Raw genomic sequence first — 22,726 nt, 5'->3', positions numbered from 1 at the left:
CCTCTCCGTCTTCCATGAAAGAAAGCCCTTTGCAATCGCGGGGAAATTAGAACTGACCGTTCCATGCTGGTGCAACACCGACAAAGCCGAAAGCGACTCCACCTACAGGCGCTTCCGCATATACATCTCCAATCACCAAGAAGGCAACCCCTCATTGTCCCTCCATCGATACCATTATATCTTGTCCCCTGCGCATAATTTTCTCCAGCCTCGACATTCGAGTAGAAAAGCATACGATATCTATCAAGTTTTCTCTGCCAGCCAAGAAATCCTGCAGCGCTGAGTGGTGACATTGGAAAGCCAAAACGCCCATTTCAACAACGCGTGCTTGATTCGTCACGGAAATTTTTGCCCACACCCTGCTGTGGATGGAGGAGAGACCCGCTATTTTTATCCAATGAAATCATCACAGTTGATGCAGGGTGAGGGGACATATGTACTTCGTGATTGGAGTTGCATGAAGCAGTATCAGGGGGGTGCGGGATGTCCAAATTTCTATTCAATGGGGGCGAATTGATATCATAGGAGCATCAACCTGAAAAGCCTTTTGATTGTCGAATCTGTATTCAGACGTCCAAGTCAATTCGGTTGTCAAATTTTGAACATTTGTAGATGGTCATTGAAAAACGTTCCATCTTGAAAGATGAAATGAAGCACAGAGGGGTGTTGTGAGGTGAGGCTTATTAGGCACGTATGTTCGAATTTGATGTGCAATACATTTTGTCCATCGCGTAAATGGTAAAAGATGCACAAAACTTCATGTGGGTATTGCCGATGCTGTGAAACAAAATTCTCTCCAGTGAGAAACCTTAACAGATTCTTTGTACATCCGCGCTGCTGCCATGCGGGTAGATCCCAAAAGTCATACCTCTTTAACCAAGTACCGAGCTCAACCTGGAATAGAATCTAAGCTACTTGATGCAACTGCATCAGGACCTTTTTGTTGCTTCAACTTCTCCTCAAACTTTGCAAATTCCGCGAGAGCTATTTCTTCTTCCTCATCCAATACTTGCACAACTCCTTTCACTTCTTCAATCTGCACTTAGTGTTAGCCCATTGTTGCATGAATGGTCATCTGAGCATTGGATCCAAGAATGAAGGTTTTGGGACTTACATAATGCATAAGCATTCCCTCAATACCATTCTTCAACGTAACTGTACTTGAGTCGCAAGTTCGGCATGCACCTCGGAGCTTCAATTTGACCAAGCCGTCCTCGAACCCGCGATAGTCAATGTCTCCGCCATCTTCCTGAATTGCGGGCCGGATGCGAGTTTCAAGCAATTCCTTAATCATTCCGACAACCTCCGGATCATCCTCGTTGTATGCTAGACTGTCTTCTTCTTCTGGTTCGCCACTTGCGCCGGTCCTCTCCGTGATATTAACAATTTGTGCACCGGAAGTCACTGCTTCCGTAATGAGACTGAAAACTTCTGGTTTAATATGCGCCCAATTCGCATCCTCTACCTTGGTGACTGTAATGAAATTCGCGCCATAGAAAACGGACTTGACCCCGTCGATATTCATCAATGATGCGGCGAGCGGGGATGGGTATGGTGGCGCAAGCGTGGATCTGGGGTTGAGGTATTCTATGAAAGGCGAATTGACGTCTTGTGGTATGATTGGGTGATTTGGAAGGAACTTCAGTGCATCCGGATTTGGAGTGTCCTCTGTTTGGATAAAGATGCTGCGAACGCCGCCAATCGCAGTAGGCTTCAGCATGGTTGATGGTTGATGGAGCGGTTGCAGAGTCGGTCTCGTCCTTGAACTGGAAGCCGTCATAGCTGGTAGTCTTGCACTTTGGTGTACATATCTCTGCGAGCTTCTCGGACAGATGGCAAATGATGATTTCCCCGGTCGAGATTTGGATAGCAATGTCTTTGCATCCTGAACAATTCTTTTTGATGCCATCGTGTGTTCCACCTGAGATCTCGGTAATGAGACAAATATGATCTGTGTATTGTATTGTGGTATCCAACCTGAAGGTTCGAAAGGATTTTAGGATGTGGTGATGATGATGATGTTAGGTGTATTGGTAATATAAAGTGAAGATTGAAACTCATATTATTCTAAGGTTCTTTGTCAGCGTTTACATGACGCAGAATAGTATTACCTCGATTTTCATTGGCCATTCTTATCGTTATCAACAATTTCTATCTCTGATAAGGATCAAAACTTTTTTTGTCGGCCGTGCAAGGCTACGAGCTTGCAATAATGATGCATTTCTCAGTTTATTCTCATCCGAACTTACTTCTTCACTTTTCACATACAACCAAAACTGCTCGCTTCTTTTTTCAACTTTTGTCTGGAAAAGTACAATCTCATCCGCATGTGAGCATCAACATAATTCAAACGAACTGACGAGAACAGTTCACAGTAAACATTTGTTTCCTCTCACCCGTTAGTTTGTTGAAAAGCTCCAAGTACACGCAGGCCTCTATCGTTCTTCAGCATTATGGATACTATGGAAATCTCTTTCGAGGGTGGTCACTCATCCGAACCCATCAATCTCAAAAACCAATTCAGCGTTAGTGTAGCAGAGGCGCCAGTCGAAATTATCGATCTCACAAATCGTGTCGCTATGGAGAGGCCTTCTGTCGATGCGAAACTCTGCACCCTATGCAAGGAGAACAATTACAAATACAATTGCAGATATTGTGATGTGAAATAGTAAGTGCCTTCTTCTACCGTTGGAAAGAAGTTTGCGCTAATTTCAAGACAGCTGCTCTGTAAAATGTTCCAATATACATAAAGCCGAAACCAACGACCACGAAGAAGAGAAGGAGAAACTTGCCTCTGCGCAACCTCCTACTAAAGCCCCATCACCTATATCCAAAGCAAATACCGCGGCGCGAGCAGGAACTCTAGCAGCAGCCAACGCCAAAGGACCATTCGAGCCTCTGGACAACTCGAAGGAGCTTGAAGCACTGTTCAAGAAATACCCAAATCTACGTTCACATCTCGAAACGGTCGATGCTGCCACTCTCCGTCCTACAGGGTTCAATTCACATAAATGGAACCAAGATCAGGGGTGGGAAAATGGGAGGAAAGCTTTACAGAACGCAAAATGTTATTATGGAAAAGATGGCGAGGGCATTCGAGAGTACTGTGAACTTGTTTTACGGCTTCTAGGTGATGAAGATGAGCAGGACGAAGAGGCGGCAGCAGAGCTTTTACGAAAAGAAGCCTTGGCCGAAAGCACCAGGGTTGTTCGCGCATTACTGGAATCTGAGAAGAGAAGATGAAGAGATTACGAGATGCCAGTATCAGTTTACAAATTAATGAGACCTCGCATTGGAAAGGCGACAATGGTATGATGCACACGCCAAATATATACGTCTAGGCGAAAATGGTGAGCGCTCTGTTCATTGACTACATATTTTATGAGTCTAATATCGGTCATAGAGTATGTTCGACAATATTATCAAGAACTTCCTGGATCCATTTTGGGCAGACGGAAGATTGAATGAAGTTGTCATTTTGTCCCAATAGGATATCATGCACACCAGGCTTAGGAGGACGAGACACAGTTAAGAGTCAGAAGTTAACACGCTCTGGAAAACAAATTAATAGATACCCTTGAACATAAATAAAATTAATTTATTAACTACCATCCATGACTAGGAGAACTACGTTTAAACCTCCCAAAAAAGCTCACTCTAATCGGTGATCTCACCAGCGACTTTGTCCTTCCCCCCTCCCCCTCCTCGAGTCCTTTCCCCTTCTTAAGTTTCAATGACAGCAGCGGCCCCACCCTCTCCCTCATCGACCTTCTCGTCTCCTCACTCTCATCCCGCTGCGTCCAGTCATGTCTATCGTTCTTCTCCCTCTTCACTTCCTTCACCTCCCTCTCCTCCTTTTCCTCCCACGGCAAATAATCCCCCATGCTCATGGGCCGCATGCCCGCGCGGCTTTTATGCACAACCGGTACATCTGAATTGAACGTTCGCCGAGGACATCGATACACGTCCCTCTCGGCATCTAATTCCGCCGCACGCTCCAGCGCCGATGTCCACTGATACTGATTTCGATTTCTCACTTTTGCCTTGTCCGCCGTGACATGATCGTAGATTTGCGTTTTCTGTAAAAGCGTGCCGGGTTTCTGATATGCGTATCCGGAACCGCATCCTCCTAGTCCGCCGCCGCCTGCGTCAATGGTCATGTACCCTAGATTTTTCAGCGCGGGCTCGGAGAGTTTATGGACGTTGCGGAGTTTTTCAGCAGTGGCTGTGTGTTCGAAAGAGAGGGCGGCGACTTGGGGGGTGTGGTGGTACGGGTCTGTGGATGTGGAGGAGAGGGATGCGCGGCGGTGTTCGGCGAGGGCCTTTTGTTGGGCGAGGTGGGCTCTGAGACGGCGGGAGAGATCGTAGGGGTCGAGGGGGGCGCCTTTTTTGGAGCGGGTCCGGGGTGCGGGGATGGGGTGGTGGTGGTGGGATTGTGTGCGTGGGGGGTAAGTCATTGTTCTGTAAGGTTTGGATTTCTGGAATGTCGTTAGATTTTGTGTGCTTTGAGGTTTGAGCTTGTACTCAAAAGATGGAGATGACTTACCCAACACACTTCTTCATAAGTAGGAATAGATTCTTCGGCGACTGATGTGTCCATTTTGAATTCTGACTTTGCTCTCTCTATATACAAGATCACTTCTTGTGCTTCGTAGAACTGAGACACTTCTCGATTCGAACGGTCGCAAGTGTCTGTGTCAGTGATACCTCTCACAAGACCACAACCCGAAGGCTTCGAGCAGATCGGAACACAGCGCGTAGCCGGAAGAAGTATTCAAGCTGGAGATTACGGTGTACGGAAACTGTTGCCAAAGAGTCAGGCAGGTAGTAGCGCAAAATTTTGTAGCGTGGTGAGACCCTGGAAAGTGACGCGAGTGGGGTAGCGCGAGTCCAGATCGAGGATCAGGTGTGTGGGGTGGAGGTTTTGCGAAGATGGGGGTGGGAGGAGATATAAGATTAGATTGTTCGTGGGTGGGAAATGAGGGCTTGTGTAAACAATGTGAAGTCGTGGAGGCTCGAGACTTTGAGCTTGAAACCTGGTGGCTCAATTGAGGATGATTTGGATGGGAGGTTGTGAAATCCGAGGCGTTGAAATGACGCGAGGAGAGTCAGGAACTTTGCCTGGCAGGGTATTTCTAGACGGTGGATCTAACACAAGTGTAACGCTGCAGAATATATGGTAGAACGAAGAACGAGGAGGAAAGAAAGCGAAGCAGAAGAATGAGAATGAGAATGAAAAGGTCTCTATATCTATACTTAGATAACACTCCCCACTTACACGTACATGAAAATGAAAATGAAAATGAAAATGACAACATCCACCAAGATGTCCAAGTCATTTCTTTGAAATCATGCGATATATTGCTGTCTGTTTTAAGTTGAATTCAATAAAGCAAGGGACCGTCCACGGACGGTGATGATAATCGAAGAACCATCTATTGTTATTCACATGCTAGCTTTTCCCTGATACTCGAGCAGGAACAGGCATAGAGCTGGGAAAATCTATCAACTTTCAAGTAAGAAGGAAAATGGAAGGTTGTGGCAGCATTCGATGAAACTTTGGGATTGGGCAAGGCTTTTGTCTAACGGGTACACTTACGAGTAGATACCGTAGAGTTAATGCTTAATGGCGCTATGGTCTCATAGCGCGATAATTTCATAGACAGCAAGTAGTTTGAGCCCACTTGGGTCTAAGATGAAATGAAGAAAAAAAAACTTTCGCCGTGCTATGTTCTTGTCTCTTCGTCAATATCGTACGTAATTTTTGGTAACCCATTGAGGATCTAATACATCTAGGCCTCGCCATCGACATAGATAGGAGAAAAGGAGATATGTCAACTGGATTCGAAGCACCTTTAGCGACGGAATTGTATACCAGTTGATAGGTACAGTAGCATAATATTGCGGTGGTAGAAATACAGTTTTCATGCGGGGAAACCTTGTTCGAGATCTGCAGTTCTCGGACAGACCAAATCTTACGCAGCCCAGTAAGCCAATCTCCAATCTCCAATCTCCAGTAGAGTCTTCAGTCTGCCAACGTCTACTCGCATATGAAAAGCGGTCACAGGTCAATTTGCTTCCTCTTCCTCTTCCTCTTCCTCTTAGTATAAACAAGAGTCACTTGATAGTACGTGAAATGTTGCAAACTTTTGCTGCGTTTTCCTCCGTCAGCTTAGCGATTCTGACACACACACACACACACACACACACACACCCACCTTTGAGAACTTGAACGGGAGCCCTTTTCGGATGGATGCACATCAACCATCCTGGATTGAGCGAAATTGCATCCGTGCAATGAGGTTATACTGAATTCAACGGGATCATGTGGCTCTGTGGCTAGTTGTGGCGACAGAGCTATTGACACACACGCACACGGGCATACTACATGGTACCTAGGTCGCTGGTGTGAACTTTGTTATGTGCGTGTTAAGGTTAAGGTTCATAAAGTGACAAGACTGACATGTCAGGATGAAGAGTTTCAGAGATTGTGTTGTTGTTGTTTTCAAGTCACTTGAGGTTTGGAAGAGCAGCTGAATGCATTAAAAACGGCTGATGCGGCTGCCGCATAAATCATCTCGAACGTTGAGCTACACAGCAATGGGGAAAAAAAGTGATTCCAGCCCGTGTTCACGCCCCAACTTCCTCCCGAGATGGATCGAGCTACTGCTGCATGTCGTCGTGATAATGTGACATGGATTTGTAGTGTGCATTAGTACTATCTGTGAAAAGTGGCGATTAGGGGTATCCTTTCAGCCTTGTGATGTGACATGCTAAATGGTGGAATGAAGGGGGGAGAAGGCAAGAAGAGGCAGGGAAGATATCAATGTTGAGAAACAAAACTTATCATCACCTATTCGCATGGAGGATGGCTGTCTGTCTGTCTGTCTGTATGTGTGTATGTATGGCAGAGCTGTGGAAAAGGAGATTGTAGATTGGTGATTGTAAATTTGTGGCAAGAATGACTGATCAATAGCGAGTGATCAGCCAGTATCTCCCTCCTGCCTCTGTGCATGGGTGAGTAACGATTCATTGGATTTTTGGTGTTTGTGGTGATGTTGCTGTCTCTCATTGACGATAGTCTGTGACTGACGACGTGTTCAGATTCTTATCAACGCTTTAAACGGGAAAGTGTCAATTCAATGTGTTGCTCAACTACCTTTAGCTCTCAGCTCTCTGAAAGTAAAATGATGATTGAGTTGTGGTGTTCTTGCTTGAATATGGATATGTGTGCTGGCTTCATCAGATCCTCCCAGACCCCACGTGTGTCCATTATCCGTATGGCCAATCTAGTCAGAAGGGGCATTTATGATTGACGGAATCTAAGCAGTGAAGGATAACCGGAGGGGGGAGGGGGGAGGGGGGAGGGGGAGAAGGATGAAGGAGGCGAAGGAAAGAAAAGAAAAGAAAGGAAAGGAAAGGGAGGAAAACGGAAGAGGATAATAGACGGACGGATAAATCACATAGACAATAGATACTCTTCCTCTGTCAAAACATATCACCGTCGTCGAGCGGAAGTCAAATGGTTGTTTTTTGTTCCACGGAGTGCAGACCTGACCTGACCCGACCCGACCAGACCAGACCAGAGTAAAATAGAACAGAAGATATTCCGCCGATATATGGAAAAACTAGACAATTCATACACATAACATAACATCGCCGCACATACGAGCTTATATTGATTTCGTGTTTCGAAAACATTTCAGTTCTGACATGAACATTGATTCGCAATTAATCAAGAAAGGAGGGTGATATTATCCAAATGAAATCGATTAATCCAACCGTCTGCAATAGAGCCGTGGAAGTTCATCCCATGTATCTTGTCGTTTTTCAATTTACCAATTTACCAATTTACCCCGATCTTCTCGAGCTCTACGAGTGAAGAGATTCATTCATTCAGTCAGTCAGTCAGTCAGTCATTCATTCAGTCATTCATTCATTCGTCCATCCATCCACCCTTCCACCCATCCATCCATCCATCCATCCATACATGCCCATTACCTGGGTATCTATGGAAAACGCCCTCACACCCCAGATTTTGCCGCATCTTAGCACACCTGGCGATTACTTCTTATTACACCATTATTGCTCCGTACGGGATACGGATATTACGCGCAAGAGAAGGAGAAGGAGAAGGAGAGACAGATCCTAGACTTTGGAATATCATCTGAGACTTGAGCAAAAGCAGTTCGAGTTTGATATTCCCCCTTCAAACTCAAAACATATTCCCTCCTCGGGGCAAAACTTCACTCATAAAACAAACTGCTAAATAGTCCGACATCCAATTCTCGAAACGTCCGAACATTCAAAGATCCAAACATCCAAACATCCAAACATCCAAACATCCAAACATCCAAACATCCAAACATCCAAACATCCAAACACCACACCCAGACGCCAAAGTAACCATGTCCTGGCATCCGAGACCATAAATCCAATTAGAAAAATCCTTGATCCTCCCTTGATCCCCACAGCATGTAACAATCCGCAAAATCAACATTGCTGCCACTTACCGACAAACCTTGACAGGGAAAAGGTCTCAAACCCTCTCCGGTTTGTGCTGCGGATTTACCCAAGGAAGGGGATTAAGGGTTTGATTATTATTAAATTACTGCACAGTCTCTTGGGTCCGGAAAGATACGATTCGATTCGATTCGAATCATTCGATTCGATACACGGGTTCTTACTGCACCACACCAAACACACTAAGATACATTTCTAATACCCGCCATGGATCAAGTTGGTGCAGGCGGTTTCCCTGCGCGCACTACTTCAAAAAGATCCAAATCCTCGACGCCTTTGCGAACAGGTTCACAACGATTTCAACGCAGCGCTCGAACTTTATCGGTTTCCCCTCCATCTGCCGGCCCTTCTGAAACTTTTGGTCTGCGTTCACGTCCTGGATTGGGCTCGCGAACGTCCTCGGCGCCATTTGTCCCTCTTAGCAGCGGCGGTGGTGGTGGTAGTCTAGGTTCGCCCAGATTTTCGACTCCGATAGAGGACGATACGGAAGAAGCATTGGACCTTCACGCGCGAAGTTACCGGGATTCTGTTGCATCCATCAAAGACGATCCTTTCTTCAGAAATTATCAATCGCCTCATTCGGTCTCTTTAGCAAGAGAATTGAGGTCTGTAATATACTCTGATCGATCGCACGATGACGACGCACTCAAAAATCCACCACCGCGATCCAACAAGAGACCTTCCGTAGAAAGTTCAGCCAGTCTAATACCGGTATGTGACACTCAATCTACCTTGACTCCCTCCTGCGAAACCCTTTGAACCACTTGACTAACTGGGGTTTCTACCCTTCAGCCTCAATCTAGGAGCGGAATGTCAGACATTAATATTGCAGTGATTGGGAGTAATGGCGTGGGAAAGAGCACTTTGATACAGCGCGCATTGGGTTTACGATCATTGCCAAATTCCATCGCATCGAGTCTTCGCATGACGGTTGATGAGGTGGGATACATAGTCAGTCTGATTGAGCTGGATCTCGAATCGTTTGATATAGTACCTGATCGTCGCATACAATGGCCAAAACAAATAAACGGACATATCGTCCCACGCATGGACGGTGCACTATTACTATACGATGTCATGAATCGGGAGAGCATTACAGAATTACCCCAGACTTTAAGTGAGTTCAGCCCCCGCAGTGCAGCCGGCTTGGGGGAAAAAACTGATTGTTTCAAGATGCATTGGTGAATTTGGGTCTTCCTACTATCCTCGTCTCATGTAAATGCGACAACCCTGAGCACACTCGTCAACTTAATGTCGATAGTCTCGAAACAGCATGTATGTCATGTGTAGAATCTGTCAAAACTGCAGCAAATGTTCCTGAGAGTGCAAGACTTTGTCTTTCTTCCATGCTTCGAGCCGTAATGGCAAATCGAAGCAATAATCACAATAGTAAGTCAACGGCAATCTTATAGCAATCTATATTAGGTTCAATTATACTTTGCTGTTTGAGTCATCTCGTATTGTTTGAACAATCCTAGTCAAATTGTTTACATTAAAAGTCCTCTGCCACCCGGTACCAGTGTACCGGGTCGAACGTTGATGTTCACTGTTCGCTGTTCCTCTCCATGAGAATCCTTACTCATCAAATATTTAGAAGACGTTACTTCAATACAACCTCAAGGTACACGCCGTCGAGCAACCTCTTCTGCCAATATTGACAAGTTATCCGAACCCACCATTCCTCGACCTTTGAGTCAGCAATCTAAGCATAGTCGTGCTAGCTCAGAATTTTCCATTGGCCGAGCTCTTCCTTCCCCGCCATTGGCTGGTCGATCCAACGGCCGAACAAATTTGTCACACCAAATCATGCTTCCCGACCCACATGATGCCCCCCCTCTCTCTGCTCATCCAGCTTTCCGAAGTGAAAATCACCTGGACAATTCCGGCGTTATCCCCAGATTGCCCCCCGGACCAAAGGTACATCCAGCCCTCTCACCTAGCACAATTGGAATCATTGATACTAACATCTCATCCGACGTTGAGGAATTAGATGCAGACTCACCATACCGATACTCCGATGACATACCACTTCTCCAGCGTAGTGACGATACTTTCTTCGACAAACCTACTAAAGTGGCTGGCGTCACTTTTGATGATCTTGTCGATCGACTTCTTGGGCAGCAAATGTCAAAAGCCGACGTCAACTTCTCGGAAATCTTTCTCTGTCTTTATAGAAAATTTGCAGCTCCTGGTGAACTCTTCGATGCAGTGTTAAGCCGGTTAACTCGTTTAGGAGAGGACAAAAATATCCATTATCTGACACGGACAACAACTCAACTTCGGATAATTACCGTGGTTGCTAAATGGGTATCGGGATATCCGGGTGATTTTGCAAGTCTCTCAACAAGTCGCAAGCTAGATGGGTTCATAAATCAATTAGCTTCGGATCCAGTCTTTGCTGCCGCCGCGCAGGAAATGCGGGCCCAACTTCAATCTCGTGTAGTGGAGGATGACGATACAGGCTGGGCTAGGACAGATGCCGATGTTGATAATGAACAAGCTAACGAATCAGCACCCGTCTCTCCTACGACCACAAGAGCCGATTCCAAAGGAGGCTATGAAACGGATGTAACCACATTAGCACCAGAAGACGACTTGAGTGACATGGAGTTAAAAGGGTCTAGAGGAGAATCTTTATTCTCGGCTCGAACGTCTCAACCGGACTTCAGTGCACCTGCATTTCTTGCAGTCGAAGACTACGAGAAAGAGGCTGCAAAATTGACACCTAAAGGCATTCTACCATTATCTAAAGACAGATATCACATGTTCATGGAAATATCAAATGCCGACCTTGCTGATGAAATGACAAGGATAGACTGGGTTATGTTTTCTTCCATACGTCTTCGAGATTTGGTTCGACATGTTAGCCTGTCACTTAACCAGAAGGAAAAATGTAAAAGTCTTGCCAATGTGAATCGCATGATAAATCATTTCAACCATATTGCAAAATGGGTTGCTAATATGATTCTGATGCGAGACAAAGCCAAGCACAGAGCGCAAATATTAGAGAAATTCATGAACATAGCCCTGAGGCTGCGCCAGCTGAATAATTATAACGGTCTTGCAGCTGTTCTTGCAGGAATCAATGGAACCGCTATACACCGCCTTACTCAGACTCGAAACCTTGTTCCTGCAGATGTCCAAAAGCGTTTTGCTCGTCTAGTCCTGCTGATGGGTACACAAAAGAGTCATTTTGCATACCGTTTGGCTTGGGAGAACTCTCCACTGCCTCGTATTCCTTTTATTCCATTGACTCGACGTGATCTTGTTTCAGCTGAGGAGGGAAGTCGAACCTTCGTTGGGGCAAATGGAGAGAGGATCAACTGGAAGAAATTCGAGGTTTTGTCCGAGGTCATCTTACCCATTATGAAGAGTCAAACTGAGCCATATCCAAAACTTATCTATAATGATAAGGTAAGAGAACTCATTCTGGATTGTCTCATCCCTACAGATGATGAGGTTCGTATTCTATTCCTTTCGATCCACCTCCAAAACGTCCAATAAAAACATAGAAACTAACTCCCAAATAGGATATATACCAAAGAAGTCTCCAAGTAGAGTCGGCGTCAGGAGCTGCAGAACCTGTAAAGAAAAAGTTTCCGTGGTTCTCGAAGGATAAATAAAGAGTATATTATTGTTAAACATAAATATGGGATAAGGATAAGTGATTTGGGCATCTGCTACATATTATTGTATTGCGATTTTGGTTCTAGTTCTGCTGGCTGGAAAAGCAAAGAAAGCATTGAGCGTTCGGCGTCTTGTAATTTTGGTTATTTGTTGTTGTATTTAAGGACATACCCCTTCCTTCTTAAATGAAAGTCGAGCAATGAATATGATGTTTTGTAACATTATATAGAGATAAGTGGAGTTTATATGGTTGTGAATGTATTGAACGTGTGGTGAGATATGTGAAGATGTTGTGATGGATATAGATGGGCATCTGGTTCTGGTAAGGAAACCTGCAATGCTTGTAAGCTGTAGACAGAGTATCACGCAAGCGCGTGGGTCGAGACCGAGAGCCTCATCTACTTACATATGGATTCTGGGGCGGGTTTGTTTGTGATGAAAATGACGGGATTGAGATCCCGACGGTACAGGAAGACATAATACGCTCGCGATACAGACACGTTAGAACTCTGACAATGATACTTTTATTTTATTTTAATCACAAGGTTACGCTAAACACTAAAACCCGGACTAGCAACTACACTACATAACCCCATTCGAGCATCTTTCAAGAGCGGGTGCGAGGGATCAATAAAACCTTTTAGGGTTCGCTTGTTAGGCTGCGGATCTGGTGCGTTTCGCTGTGGGAAATTGTCATTGCTATGCGGATATTATGTTTCGTGGGATGGGTTATGGGTTATGGGTTGAAGTTATTTTTTATTTTTTTATTTTATCTTTCATGTAGATGTGGATGTGGATGTGGATGTGGATGTGGATGTGGATGTGGATGTCGCATGATTTGTTATGGTTATTGTTGGTTGGTTTGAGACGGATACGAAAGACATAGGTAGCACCCACGTATTGTAGGCCCTAATATAATTGTCTATATTGTCTTCTGTCTAAAGAGCTAGTCGCTTTCGCATTGGCTTAATTAGGGTTTTATTGCAGTAGGTAGTTATTGAATTGAAGTCATTCACTGCGTTCACACGGTTATTGTGTGTGGATGTGATGTATATATATAGCCCGTCCGTTCTTGAGCACATCAATGATCAATGCGTACCTATCCAACTCGGCGAGAATACAGCATCTAGACATGCATCCATCGTGAAGTTCTGTAAGTGTTCGCTTCGTACGTAGATGCACACGGGCGCGGTTTGATACTCGGGTGATTGGGTTGCTTGGGGTGTCGTTGTGGATGCTTCTTTTTATGGGCTTTTGCGTGTTGATGGGTAGCTGGATGGTACTGTTTCTGGTCGTGTTGATTTTTCTTTTGCTCTTGTTCTTGCTCTTGTTCTTGTTCTTGTCCTTGTTCTTGTCCTTGTTCTTGTTCTTGTCCTTGTTCTTGTCCTTGTTCTTGTCCTTGTTCTTGTCCTTGTTCTTGTCCTTGTTCTTGTCCTTGTTCTTGTCCTTGTTCTTGTCCTTGTTCTTGTCCTTGTTCTTGTTCTTGTCCTTGCTGCTGTGGAGTCTTGAAGTTGGGGGTTATTCGGGGGAGGGGGGGGGGGAGCTGTGAGTGAGGTTTTTTGGAAGTCATATCGATTGGCTGTGTGGAATGGAACATCGTGCAATATTTTTCGTCAATGGGATGGAAGTTTATTTAATGCAGATTGTTAGCAGCCTAAGAAGTTTGGGTTTGGAGATGGACTTGTCTGATGTTTTGGGTGAGATTTGTTGATGCTGTTATGTAGATCATCTCGGGGTTGTGTTGCTGAGCTCATGAGAGAACTTTCATAGAATTGGAATTGGAATACTTGGGATTTGGCTACTGGAAGAGATGCGAATTGAGGACCTGAGGTGTGATGTGTAGAAGAGGGAGAAGTTTGCGTGGGATTATTGACCGACCCATATACAAGTACATCAGACGAACCTTTTCGTATAGCGAAATCACCGGATCCATTATGGATACAAGTTTACTACAAAAAGACTCGCGTCGGAGACAAGTAGAGTATATATATCACTATCACTATCACTATCATCATCACTATCGTCATCATCATCATCACTATCAAGAAACCCAAAGAACAAAGTCAAAGACCAACTATACTGTAATTCTATCTACTTGCGTTACCCAAATTACCAATCCGTAGAGAAAATCCAAGAAGAAAAAAAGCCTCAAAAACTAATAGTTATATGCAAAATAATGGATATCAAAATAAAATAAAAGCGCGAAGGATGGAAAGAAAAAAAGAAAAAAAAAGCATCGGATAAATACGCAAAACTTCATACTCGTAATCGTAATCATGAACATTAACATGAGATCGGAAGACTCGTAATCATGATGAACCAAAGAGCAAGAAACGACAACGAAGATGAAAATAAGAAGACTCGTAAACGGAAACGGAAACATCAAATCAGAAAAATCATAAACCATCAAACCATCCCCCCGCCCCCTCAAAAGAACTCATAACACATAACCTCCCCTCCCCTCCCCTCCCCTCCCCTCCCCTCCCCTCCCCTCCCCTCCCCTCCCCTCCTCCACACCACACCACACCACCAATCAAATCACACGGCCTGAAAAAAACCCTCTCCTCGAAAACCTAACCTTCTTCTTCTTCTTCTTTTTCTTCTCCTCCTCCTCCTTCTTCCCCCTCTTCCCTCCAATCTTCTTCCCAATCCCCTCTCCCAGCTCACTCACTCTCCCCAAGAAATCCATAATCCCCACCCCCACCCAGCCCATCGCATCACTCGCCCGATCCCTCACTTTCGCCACAAACAACTGGCATCGCAAGCGCAGCGTCGCCAGCGTCCCCGGTCTGCGAAATCGCTTCTCGTTATAACTCATCTCTGCATGTTTTGGCGTCGTCGTAAAGCGTCCCATAATTCGTGCTCTCGTTGATTTTTTTTTCGCTCCTGTTTCGGTTTCTGTCGCTGTTCGTGTTCCCGTGTTCGCATTGGTCTTCTTTTCTTTTTTCTTCTCTTTTTTCTTCTCCTTTTTCTCCTCGCTCGAATCCTCGCTCTCGTCGGCGTAATGCGCAGCAAACCATGGGAAAGCAGGCGCGCGCGCATCACCCCCCCTCAATCGTCCTCGCACCATAACCGCCACTCTCGCTTTCAACCCCTCGCCGCCCCCATCGCCGCCTTCGCTTATTGTCCTGCCGGAGCTCCTCCCCCAACTACCCCAGAGTTCTGGGGTTCCCCCGGCCCCTGGATCCCGCTCGCCAGTGGCAGGGTCGCCGTCTCCCCGTCCTCGTGAATCGGCTCCATGGTTCCCTTCGTTGGGGATCCCGGGGGGCTCAACTGCGTCTTGGGAGGTAATTGCGGGGGGTTCGCCAACGATGTTGGGGTGTGCGTGGTTTGGATTGGAGTTAGTCCTTGAGGTTGCGCTGGAGCTGGGGTGGGAGCCACCACTGGCGTTTCTCCTGCCGCCGCTGTGACGTTTGCGGCGGAGGCTTCCGCTTCCTGCCGTGCGAGCGCTTTGGCTTCTTCTTGTTGGATTCTCTATTGTCTTCAATCAGTATGCTATTCTTCTTTGGCTAGAAATCGTACAGAATGTCTATCTCTCCATCTCGGAATCCAAGACCCGCAAAGCAAACTCGAATGTGTGAGAGGGTAGAGATAAGGAGAGGAGGAGTAAGTGAAAGGGTAGAAAATAGGTCATCCAACCTGCAATTCGAGGCGCGACGTTCACCTCTTCGTCATCATCGTCCGATGATGTGGAAAAGAAATTTGAGTGACGGTAGGAAAGGATTCGATCTCTCACCTGATCCAGAGTCATTCTCTTTTTTTCCTGTTTGGTCTGTGTTGGGCTTGGGACTGGGGTTGCTGCAACGGGAGCGACGGGAGCGACAGGTGTAGCTTCTGCTGCTGGTGTTGTTACTGCAGCTCCACTTGCAGTAGAAGTAGCAATGCCAGCTTTCTCATTAGCTTTTGCCTGCTTCTCCATCGCCCGCTTCTCTTTGATTGCTAGAAGTTTCTCTTTCAACCCCATCACCTTTGCTTTAACACCACCATTCCCACTCTTCTTATTAGCATTCTCCTTCTCCACCGCGATACTCTCTCCAGAAAGACCACTGTCTACAGACTTGACCCTTTGGCCCTTTCCCCCCTTAACTTTTTCCATCGCCAAAGCCGGTCCGGCCTTAACAACCCGCCCAACACATTTTCCTCCCTCTCTGAACCCCTGCACTCCAGCTGCAAAATGTACTTTACAATCATACCAATCCTTTCTCGCACTCATGCATTTCTTCTTCTGCGCATAAGCTTTCTCAGCCTTTTGCGCATTTTTGTATTCCTTGCCCGCATCTTCAGTCTGCGTATGCAAATCCAATGCCGTTCCCGAAGCGGCTGGTCCGACGGCGGCAGCCTCAGCAGGTGTAGCGGGGAGGGGATTGACCGTATTGGTCGGAGCCAGGATCGGTCCAGTGGTTGTAGGAGCAGAAGACATGTTTGAATTTGTTCGGGAGCGAGAACTGCGTGGCCGAATGGAGAGAAGACGACAGGTTATGTGCGGCCTTTGACGGGGGTGTGAGTGAAAGATTTTGAAAGATTTCCAAGGGCCCGGAGCGTAAGTGCTGCGGGTGTAGTGTGTGGGATTATGTGATTATGAGGATGGAGATGGGGAGTGTGCTTGTCTGTTTCTTGTCGAAGACGGTAAAAGTAATAGGGACTCGAGATGATGTCGTAGTCCGAAGAAGTGAATAGAATCTGGGTATCTGGGTATCTGGGTATCGAAAAGACAATCTTCTTAATGACAGCTACTAAAGACAACTCATCGAAGAGAAAAGAAATAGAAAAAGGTGCGAACAGCTGCCCCTTCATAAGAACTCCCAAGAGCCAATTTCGTCATCACTCCATCCACCACTCTCCATCGCATCCACGCCTCCCATCCCAACGTCCCTCATTTCATCTCCAAACTAACCGCGTCAAACTTCAAAAACCTTTCCCCAAAATCAATAGCGCTTCATATCCCTTCGAAATTACCTCCTCATGCTCTGTCTCTCCGCCCAACCTCCACCAGCAAACTTCCATCGAGGATCCATTCTCCTTCCCAAACCGTCCCAAGTGACACGCACATAACTAGGAACTTGCTCGCTCTCCCCCTCTCATCCATAATGCCAATCGTCCACCTCCCCCAATCTATTACTCAAACGGTGGTTGTGCATGAATGCCCAAGCGTGTGCATCCCTGTCCCCGCGCAGCCCGCGCATGATTTACAAATTTCATCTCAAGACTTGCGCTCGGTGGATTTGGTAAAACAGTCTAGAAGGAATCTAGAAAGCAACGAAGGAAAGAAAGAAGAAAAAAACGTTGAGAGTTTTTTTCTTTCTTTCTAATTTCCAAATGTTTTTCTTTTCTAAACGGATTGTGCATTGTGGATTGTGGTAGGCGTACGAAGAAAGAATGTCATTTGATAGACGGATACATATTTGATAGATAGACAAACAAAACATACACCCACCGCATCTCGTGATCCATCCGTAAGCGATTCAGAAAAATAGGAGAATCCCCTTCCCTCCCAAAATCAAACAGAATTCATGACGCGTTCGCGAAACAACCCTCATGAATAATTGACAATTAGCACGTGTTTCCAATCCATCCCATCTAGAGAGTCTTGTGTCAAGTCAAGCATAGGTATCCCACGAACTTTCCTTACCACCGGACTGTCCGAACGCAAGTAAAATATCTGCCATGCATTCATTCATTCTCCAATCGTAAACAACCGTTATTTTCAAAGAGAAGCCGTGGAATTCTTCTAGCGTACCGATAATCTTCCTTTTCCCCAACGCCTTACGCCCTATAGGGAACGGAGAATTAATCGTATCATTCCTTCATCCACTTTTGATATCTCGATAGAGAGAGACATCGATCGATCTACATACAGAGAGTACAGACAGACAGACAGACAGATACTTGGGCTAATTTCCTAAGAAAAAAATTACAGTATGCAAGAAGAACACTTGCGAGCTAATTCTCGTGTGCTCAAGTATGCCATAGCATACCTACTAATAATCCCCAATCAATCTCGATTCTCTACCCTCAAATACATACCAAGCTTTTGATCACATAGATTCAATCTTTCAAGTATAGAATGAGCATAATCATGAATTTCGGAAATCCGTAGATCCACCCACACATTCATCCGTCCATTGATTCACACCTATCAACCAACCTACCAAATCTATTCATCCTTTAATCATTTCCTTCGATTTCGGATATTGAGTTTGCTATACTCTCTATGCATTAAACGGAAAAGTTCACCCGATACACCTATTCCTATTTCGACTTCCGCTTAGTGATATTCTCTATCTATCCTCCACTCTTCTCCCCATCCTCAATTCAACATCTGCATTTAAGATCTTCCAAAAGTCCAAAGCCAAAACTTTAAAATTCATGCTGTGGGATGGAGAGATCCTTGCTCTCTAACGCGTCGTGATTCATATGGAGGATCGATCGTTAGTTTCTCTGAAAACGCTATACTCACACAAGTAAATCGTGAAAAGGGTCCAAACAATTCGGAGAGAAGAAGGAAAAAATTTGTTTCCTGTGGTTTAATCTGCTATAGATCTACCACGACTGACTGATAGAAATCGCCAGCTAGCCTTTCACAATATTCGGCCTTGAGTTTTTTTGTAACCACATCTCTGATCTCCTATCCCATCCCACCTCGAACTTATTCCCCACTACCTCCCTCATACCCCCCTTCCTTGTCCTAACCCTCTCTAATTATCCCCCTCCCCTCTCTCTCTCTCTCTCTCACCGACCTCATCCAAATATGGCCTCTCCCGAATTCTCCCCCTCAAACCCTAACTCTGCCAACTTCCTCAAACGATTCTTGTCCCTCTTCGCCTCCATTGCCCTCCTCTCCTTATCCAACCTATTCACCACCTCCGCATCCGCTTTCTCATATCCCGGTGGTGCCTCGTCATCTTTATCCAAATCTATTTCGCCCAGCAACAACACATTTTCGCCGCGCACGAGAAATAGTCCGCGGGGTATATCGGCGTAGAGTCCAGGCTGCGTTGCACCTTGAGGTGAGGAAGAAGGGGGAGGCGCAATGAATATCCGTTCGATGGTAGATTGGAGGACGATGTTTGCTGTAGTGAAATGTTTAGTGAGTGATTAATAGATGTGATGGAGATGGAGATGGAGAATAGGAAATGAGTGTATACCGAACTGGTCCCAACTTCGGAGTATTCCAATGAGTTTTCTGCCATCGCGGAGGGAGATCATAAGCTTTTCTGTAAAGTAAAAAGATTTTGATTAGTAGGTGTATGTATTCATCATGGCAGAGCTGTGTGTGCATATTCTCAAGCCATAGATCTACCCCTAGTAGACTCCGTGCAAGTAGCCATAACACAACCAGTATTTCCAACATAGCGTCGCAGATCGGGAAATCTTACTGTCAGTCAAGTCAAGGAGTTGCGCAGCAGTCGTAAACATTTGCGCCGGGAGTTGCTGATTCGGAGGAGGAGGTACTATACCAGCTCCTAGAGCTGGCATCTCAGCCCCTCCTTCTGGGCCTTGATATGTCGTTTGTTGATCCATCTCGTCGGTATCTTTGGAGGTAAAAAATCGATTATCGTAATAGTGAGAGTTTCAACCAATCCATTCCGCGAGTTGACGATAAAATCTCCAAAAGTTGAGGTTCGTTGGCAAGGTGAATAGTTTGGTTGGATGGAGTGGAAGTAGAAGATTGAATGGTCGTGGTGATAGAGAGTGACCAATCGGCTGATAGACGCACTGCACTGTTAAAGTTGGGGTAAGAAAAGACGTCTTGGGAAAATGGACTCGGTTTTTATTATGATGATTGGATTTGATATCAGAAAATTTGAATAATGGCCTTGTTTTGAATGTTGTGATGTCTCTCTATCTATTTCTATCTGAATTTGCAAAGTGAATCCCCCCCTCAAACCTACTGGAATGAAATATGATAGTATGCTCTTTCCCTACCACAGTTATTTTGGAGGGCAAAGAAGAAACGTTGTCCAGGACATGGCTCTTGAAGATGCCAGCCAGATATTGCTCTTTATTTCTCTCTCTATATATTGTTCAGTATCGAATCAATCTTTTCCTGCTTCCCTTTGTTTTCTTTTCCCCCAATGTTAATAGAGATGTCCATGGACTGTTAGTAGAAACACTGTCCACTTCATGAGATATAGCAAGAACAGTACAAGTTAGTACTCAAGTAGTTGAAGTCAATGAAGATCTCAAAATGTGACATGTCATGGCGCTTTTTGGGAGATATGTAATAATGAAGATGTCGAAGAAAAACCTCAAGTAGGTAAATATATGATGTTCAATAGAAAAAATGACCATAGAACAACATGTGAGTGATGAGAACACACTGCATTAGATCCGACTGTATTTGGCCATCTAGTGCAGACGAAAAAAAGAAGAGTAAAGCAGCAATTTTCTTGAAGAAAACCAACCAACCAACCCAAAAAATAAAATCCTCAAAATCTCTTTTTTACTTATTTTTCAAAGGAACCCGGTATCCATAACTCGTTGAATTAACACTGCAACTGATGTGTATACAGTACGACCGATCTCAAAAACTTATTATTACTCAATCCCGACTCGATCGGATGGAAAGGAATATCTTTGTGCATCGTGTAGTGTGTGTGTGTGTGTGTGTATGTGTGTGTGTACTGTGTATCGTTGTCTCTTCGACCGTCCTACTACAGCGAATTGTTGGAGAATAAACACCGGGCCCCCAAGGCTACCGTTGAATGGTACAACGTTCAAGAGCCTGTAATAATTCTGGACGCTCTTGAAGATCCTGTTTTGCCTCTGAATATGTCGCCCACTTTCGATTCCTCTTATGCCTCTCGGGCCAATCTGTCTCTTCACTTGTAACGGTGACTTGGAAGAATTGGTAAAGTGCTTTGGGTGCATTTTTCGAGATTTGTTTGGCAGTTCTGGTTTCGGTGATTTGACCCAGATCATAATCAACGGTACAAACGATTCCTGCCTCCTCCCATGCTTCACGCTGTGCTGCTTGAGTGCATTCTTCATCAGTCTCCCATCCACCTTTAGGTAAAACCCATGCGTTGCGACGTGTAGATTGTATGAGGAGGACGTGAGTTTTTGCTTCGTTCAAAGGGACAACTCCTGCAACGAGTCTTTCTCCTTCTGGGCCATAACCTATATTCCAAAGGGAGGATGTAAGCCTATGAGCATTCCGGATTTGGAAGTGGGAGAATGTCAAAGGTAAGAGGTAAAAGGTACGAATGCGCCAAACGGCATAGAGGAATTGCAAAACGTACGCTGGTTATTTCTCCCCGTACGAGATTCCATAGGAAGGCCTGTTGCCATTGTGAAGGTGATGCTTCACCTGTAGGGTGCTGGTGCACAGTGCAGGAAGCACAATTCGTTGTTGTAAATCGAATAATTAAAAGTTCGTTGAGATAAAGTTCGGCTGCGGAAGGGAGCTGAGTAGGTTACTGTAACTTTTTTTTTTCTTCCAAAAGGATCACGAAGCGCAATCGTGCATGTATGTTATCTCTTGCGGGAGACTGGGAGGCGGCTTTCAATATTGAATCGGAAATTGGCTTGGATATGGCCGGAAGTTCCAGACAAGATGGGATAGATTGAAATTTAATTGATTGCCGTCATGTGTTGGAAATGCATCAGACAATCCGAGTTTGGGGGAAGAAGAAGGAGAGGATGGAGAAGAGGGAGAAAGGGGCTATGAGTTTATGAGTTTATGAGTGTGTGTGGTATATGGATGGGATGTCTGTGTATGGGCAGAATAGAGTCGGTCTCCTTTGAAGGTTTTTAAATAACGAATGAATGACTGACTGGCTGGCGGGATTCCAATTGGAAAGTACGGACTGGTTTTGAAAGTGCAGGCGAGGTGAGGTGAGGTAGGAAAGGGAAGGGGAGGGAAGGGAAGGGAAGGGAAGGGGCTGCTACTGCTACTGCTACTGCTCAATCACAGTCCAGTAAAGGAGCAAGAAAGTAAGAAGGAATAAGTACAGGACGATTTACGGCAAGGCTTGCTACAATAATAAAACATCCACTCGTTTTCCTCACTAACCTAGTTAATTTTAAAATACTTCCAACTTGGTATGAAAGAAAAGGTTCGGAGTAAACGGAGAAGGCGAGGTCAAACCGTCAAACCGTCAAACCGTCAAACCGTCAAAGAGGGCGAGAGATGAAGGGCTTGCCTCTAGCTTGCTTGGGATACATCTTTTTGATGTGATATTGCAATACCGATACCTAGATAGTTCCGTGTCTCGTGCCCTTTTTCCTAATATCGGCGCCGGAGTGTATTTGTAGATTTTCCCTCATATGTCTACATGTGAGAGAGAGAGAGAGAGAGAGTGTGTGTATATCTGGTATATCTATCTGACTCTCGATGTACATGTATACATGGCTCAAGATCAACACCTCAAAGGAGAATTGTCCATCTCTACCTAGGACGTTGGTTGATCGCTGTTCAGAACAAAGCAAGAATCACAGCACGAAATACGACTAGATACATACATACATACACACACATATATACAAACCTTACAATAAATCATCCTGGACATATTTCAAGTGTACCTTTTACCTATATGAATAAAACCTTGTAGCTGCTTTTACCAACTGCCTG

The 22,726-nt window shown here is 45.2% G+C and overlaps 7 protein-coding genes across 8 annotated transcripts; 2 read left to right on the top strand and 5 right to left on the bottom strand.

Annotated features, from left to right (window-relative positions):
- Positions 1 to 667: 667 nt before the first annotated feature.
- Positions 668 to 2,059, bottom strand: Bcnfu1. The gene is made up of 2 exons (XM_001546129.2): positions 1,115 to 2,059; positions 668 to 1,036 (listed from the first exon to the last, which is right to left on the bottom strand). The coding sequence occupies exons 1-2, from the start codon at positions 1,907 to 1,909 to the stop codon at positions 890 to 892; spliced, it is 942 nt and encodes a 313-aa protein (XP_001546179.1). The 5' UTR covers positions 1,910 to 2,059; the 3' UTR covers positions 668 to 889.
- A 34-nt stretch (positions 2,060 to 2,093) lies between these two features.
- On the top strand, positions 2,094 to 3,584 carry BCIN_14g04750 (hypothetical protein). Its single transcript, XM_024697262.1, has 3 exons — positions 2,094 to 2,668; positions 2,721 to 3,350; positions 3,404 to 3,584. The coding sequence occupies exons 1-2, from the start codon at positions 2,454 to 2,456 to the stop codon at positions 3,241 to 3,243; spliced, it is 738 nt and encodes a 245-aa protein (XP_024553077.1). The 5' UTR covers positions 2,094 to 2,453; the 3' UTR covers positions 3,244 to 3,350; positions 3,404 to 3,584.
- BCIN_14g04740 (hypothetical protein) lies at positions 3,585 to 5,355 on the bottom strand. Its single transcript, XM_024697261.1, has 2 exons — positions 4,547 to 5,355; positions 3,585 to 4,478 (listed from the first exon to the last, which is right to left on the bottom strand). The coding sequence occupies exons 1-2, from the start codon at positions 4,598 to 4,600 to the stop codon at positions 3,606 to 3,608; spliced, it is 927 nt and encodes a 308-aa protein (XP_024553076.1). The 5' UTR covers positions 4,601 to 5,355; the 3' UTR covers positions 3,585 to 3,605.
- A 2,276-nt stretch (positions 5,356 to 7,631) lies between these two features.
- Positions 7,632 to 12,384, top strand: BCIN_14g04730 (hypothetical protein). The gene is made up of 6 exons (XM_024697260.1): positions 7,632 to 9,234; positions 9,316 to 9,640; positions 9,697 to 9,912; positions 10,118 to 10,440; positions 10,507 to 11,982; positions 12,054 to 12,384. The coding sequence occupies exons 1-6, from the start codon at positions 8,731 to 8,733 to the stop codon at positions 12,144 to 12,146; spliced, it is 2,937 nt and encodes a 978-aa protein (XP_024553075.1). The 5' UTR covers positions 7,632 to 8,730; the 3' UTR covers positions 12,147 to 12,384.
- A 2,245-nt stretch (positions 12,385 to 14,629) lies between these two features.
- Positions 14,630 to 17,585, bottom strand: BCIN_14g04720 (hypothetical protein). 2 transcript variants are annotated; one of them, XM_024697259.1, is made up of 2 exons: positions 15,790 to 17,585; positions 14,630 to 15,624 (listed from the first exon to the last, which is right to left on the bottom strand). In XM_024697259.1, the coding sequence occupies exons 1-2, from the start codon at positions 16,568 to 16,570 to the stop codon at positions 14,684 to 14,686; spliced, it is 1,722 nt and encodes a 573-aa protein (XP_024553074.1). In that variant the 5' UTR covers positions 16,571 to 17,585; the 3' UTR covers positions 14,630 to 14,683. The 2 variants fall into 2 exon arrangements, with proteins under 2 accessions (XP_024553074.1, XP_001546173.1); XM_001546123.2 differs by having other exon boundaries at positions 15,247 to 15,624; positions 15,887 to 17,585.
- Positions 17,586 to 18,215: 630 nt separating this feature from the next.
- Bclsm1 lies at positions 18,216 to 19,872 on the bottom strand. The gene is made up of 3 exons (XM_001546122.2): positions 19,527 to 19,872; positions 19,296 to 19,364; positions 18,216 to 19,220 (listed from the first exon to the last, which is right to left on the bottom strand). The coding sequence occupies exons 1-3, from the start codon at positions 19,669 to 19,671 to the stop codon at positions 18,889 to 18,891; spliced, it is 546 nt and encodes a 181-aa protein (XP_001546172.1). The 5' UTR covers positions 19,672 to 19,872; the 3' UTR covers positions 18,216 to 18,888.
- A 50-nt stretch (positions 19,873 to 19,922) lies between these two features.
- On the bottom strand, positions 19,923 to 22,191 carry Bcddp1. The gene is made up of 2 exons (XM_001546121.2): positions 21,393 to 22,191; positions 19,923 to 21,270 (listed from the first exon to the last, which is right to left on the bottom strand). The coding sequence occupies exons 1-2, from the start codon at positions 21,439 to 21,441 to the stop codon at positions 20,846 to 20,848; spliced, it is 474 nt and encodes a 157-aa protein (XP_001546171.1). The 5' UTR covers positions 21,442 to 22,191; the 3' UTR covers positions 19,923 to 20,845.
- Between the last annotated feature and the right edge of the window lie 535 nt (positions 22,192 to 22,726).

Source organism: Botrytis cinerea, chromosome 14, assembly GCF_000143535.2.
Source record: "Botrytis cinerea B05.10 chromosome 14, complete sequence".
In the NCBI taxonomy this organism is placed as follows: Eukaryota; Fungi; Ascomycota; class Leotiomycetes; order Helotiales; family Sclerotiniaceae; genus Botrytis; species Botrytis cinerea.
The sequence above is the reverse complement of the archived record's forward strand: the minus strand, read 5'-3'. Positions and strand labels throughout refer to the sequence as shown.

Bases quoted from the DNA above. Each gene is read 5' to 3' on its own strand.
- Bcnfu1 (XM_001546129.2), bottom strand. From the start codon at position 1,909: ATGGCATCAAAAAGAATTGTTCAGGATGCAAAGACATTGCTATCCAAA. The intron at 1,037-1,114 runs GTAAGTCCCAAA...CACTAAGTGCAG, and splicing joins AGGGAATGCTTATGCATTAT to ATTGAAGAAGTGAAAGGAGT.
- BCIN_14g04750 (XM_024697262.1), top strand. From the start codon at position 2,454: ATGGATACTATGGAAATCTCTTTCGAGGGTGGTCACTCATCCGAACCC. The intron at 2,669-2,720 runs GTAAGTGCCTTC...ATTTCAAGACAG, and splicing joins AGATATTGTGATGTGAAATA to CTGCTCTGTAAAATGTTCCA.
- BCIN_14g04740 (XM_024697261.1), bottom strand. From the start codon at position 4,600: ATGGACACATCAGTCGCCGAAGAATCTATTCCTACTTATGAAGAAGTG. The intron at 4,479-4,546 runs GTAAGTCATCTC...ACGACATTCCAG, and splicing joins CTTATGAAGAAGTGTGTTGG to AAATCCAAACCTTACAGAAC.
- BCIN_14g04730 (XM_024697260.1), top strand. From the start codon at position 8,731: ATGGATCAAGTTGGTGCAGGCGGTTTCCCTGCGCGCACTACTTCAAAA. The intron at 9,235-9,315 runs GTATGTGACACT...TCTACCCTTCAG, and splicing joins GTTCAGCCAGTCTAATACCG to CCTCAATCTAGGAGCGGAAT. The intron at 9,913-10,117 runs GTAAGTCAACGG...TCAAATATTTAG, and splicing joins TCGAAGCAATAATCACAATA to AAGACGTTACTTCAATACAA.
- BCIN_14g04720 (XM_024697259.1), bottom strand. From the start codon at position 16,570: ATGTCTTCTGCTCCTACAACCACTGGACCGATCCTGGCTCCGACCAAT. The intron at 15,625-15,789 runs GTTGGATGACCT...TGAAGACAATAG, and splicing joins CGTCGCGCCTCGAATTGCAG to AGAATCCAACAAGAAGAAGC.
- Bclsm1 (XM_001546122.2), bottom strand. From the start codon at position 19,671: ATGGATCAACAAACGACATATCAAGGCCCAGAAGGAGGGGCTGAGATG. The intron at 19,365-19,526 runs GTAAGATTTCCC...TTTACTTTACAG, and splicing joins ACTCCTTGACTTGACTGACA to AAAAGCTTATGATCTCCCTC. The intron at 19,221-19,295 runs GTATACACTCAT...ATTTCACTACAG, and splicing joins CCGAAGTTGGGACCAGTTCG to CAAACATCGTCCTCCAATCT.
- Bcddp1 (XM_001546121.2), bottom strand. From the start codon at position 21,441: ATGGCAACAGGCCTTCCTATGGAATCTCGTACGGGGAGAAATAACCAG. The intron at 21,271-21,392 runs GTACGTTTTGCA...TTTGGAATATAG, and splicing joins TACGGGGAGAAATAACCAGC to GTTATGGCCCAGAAGGAGAA.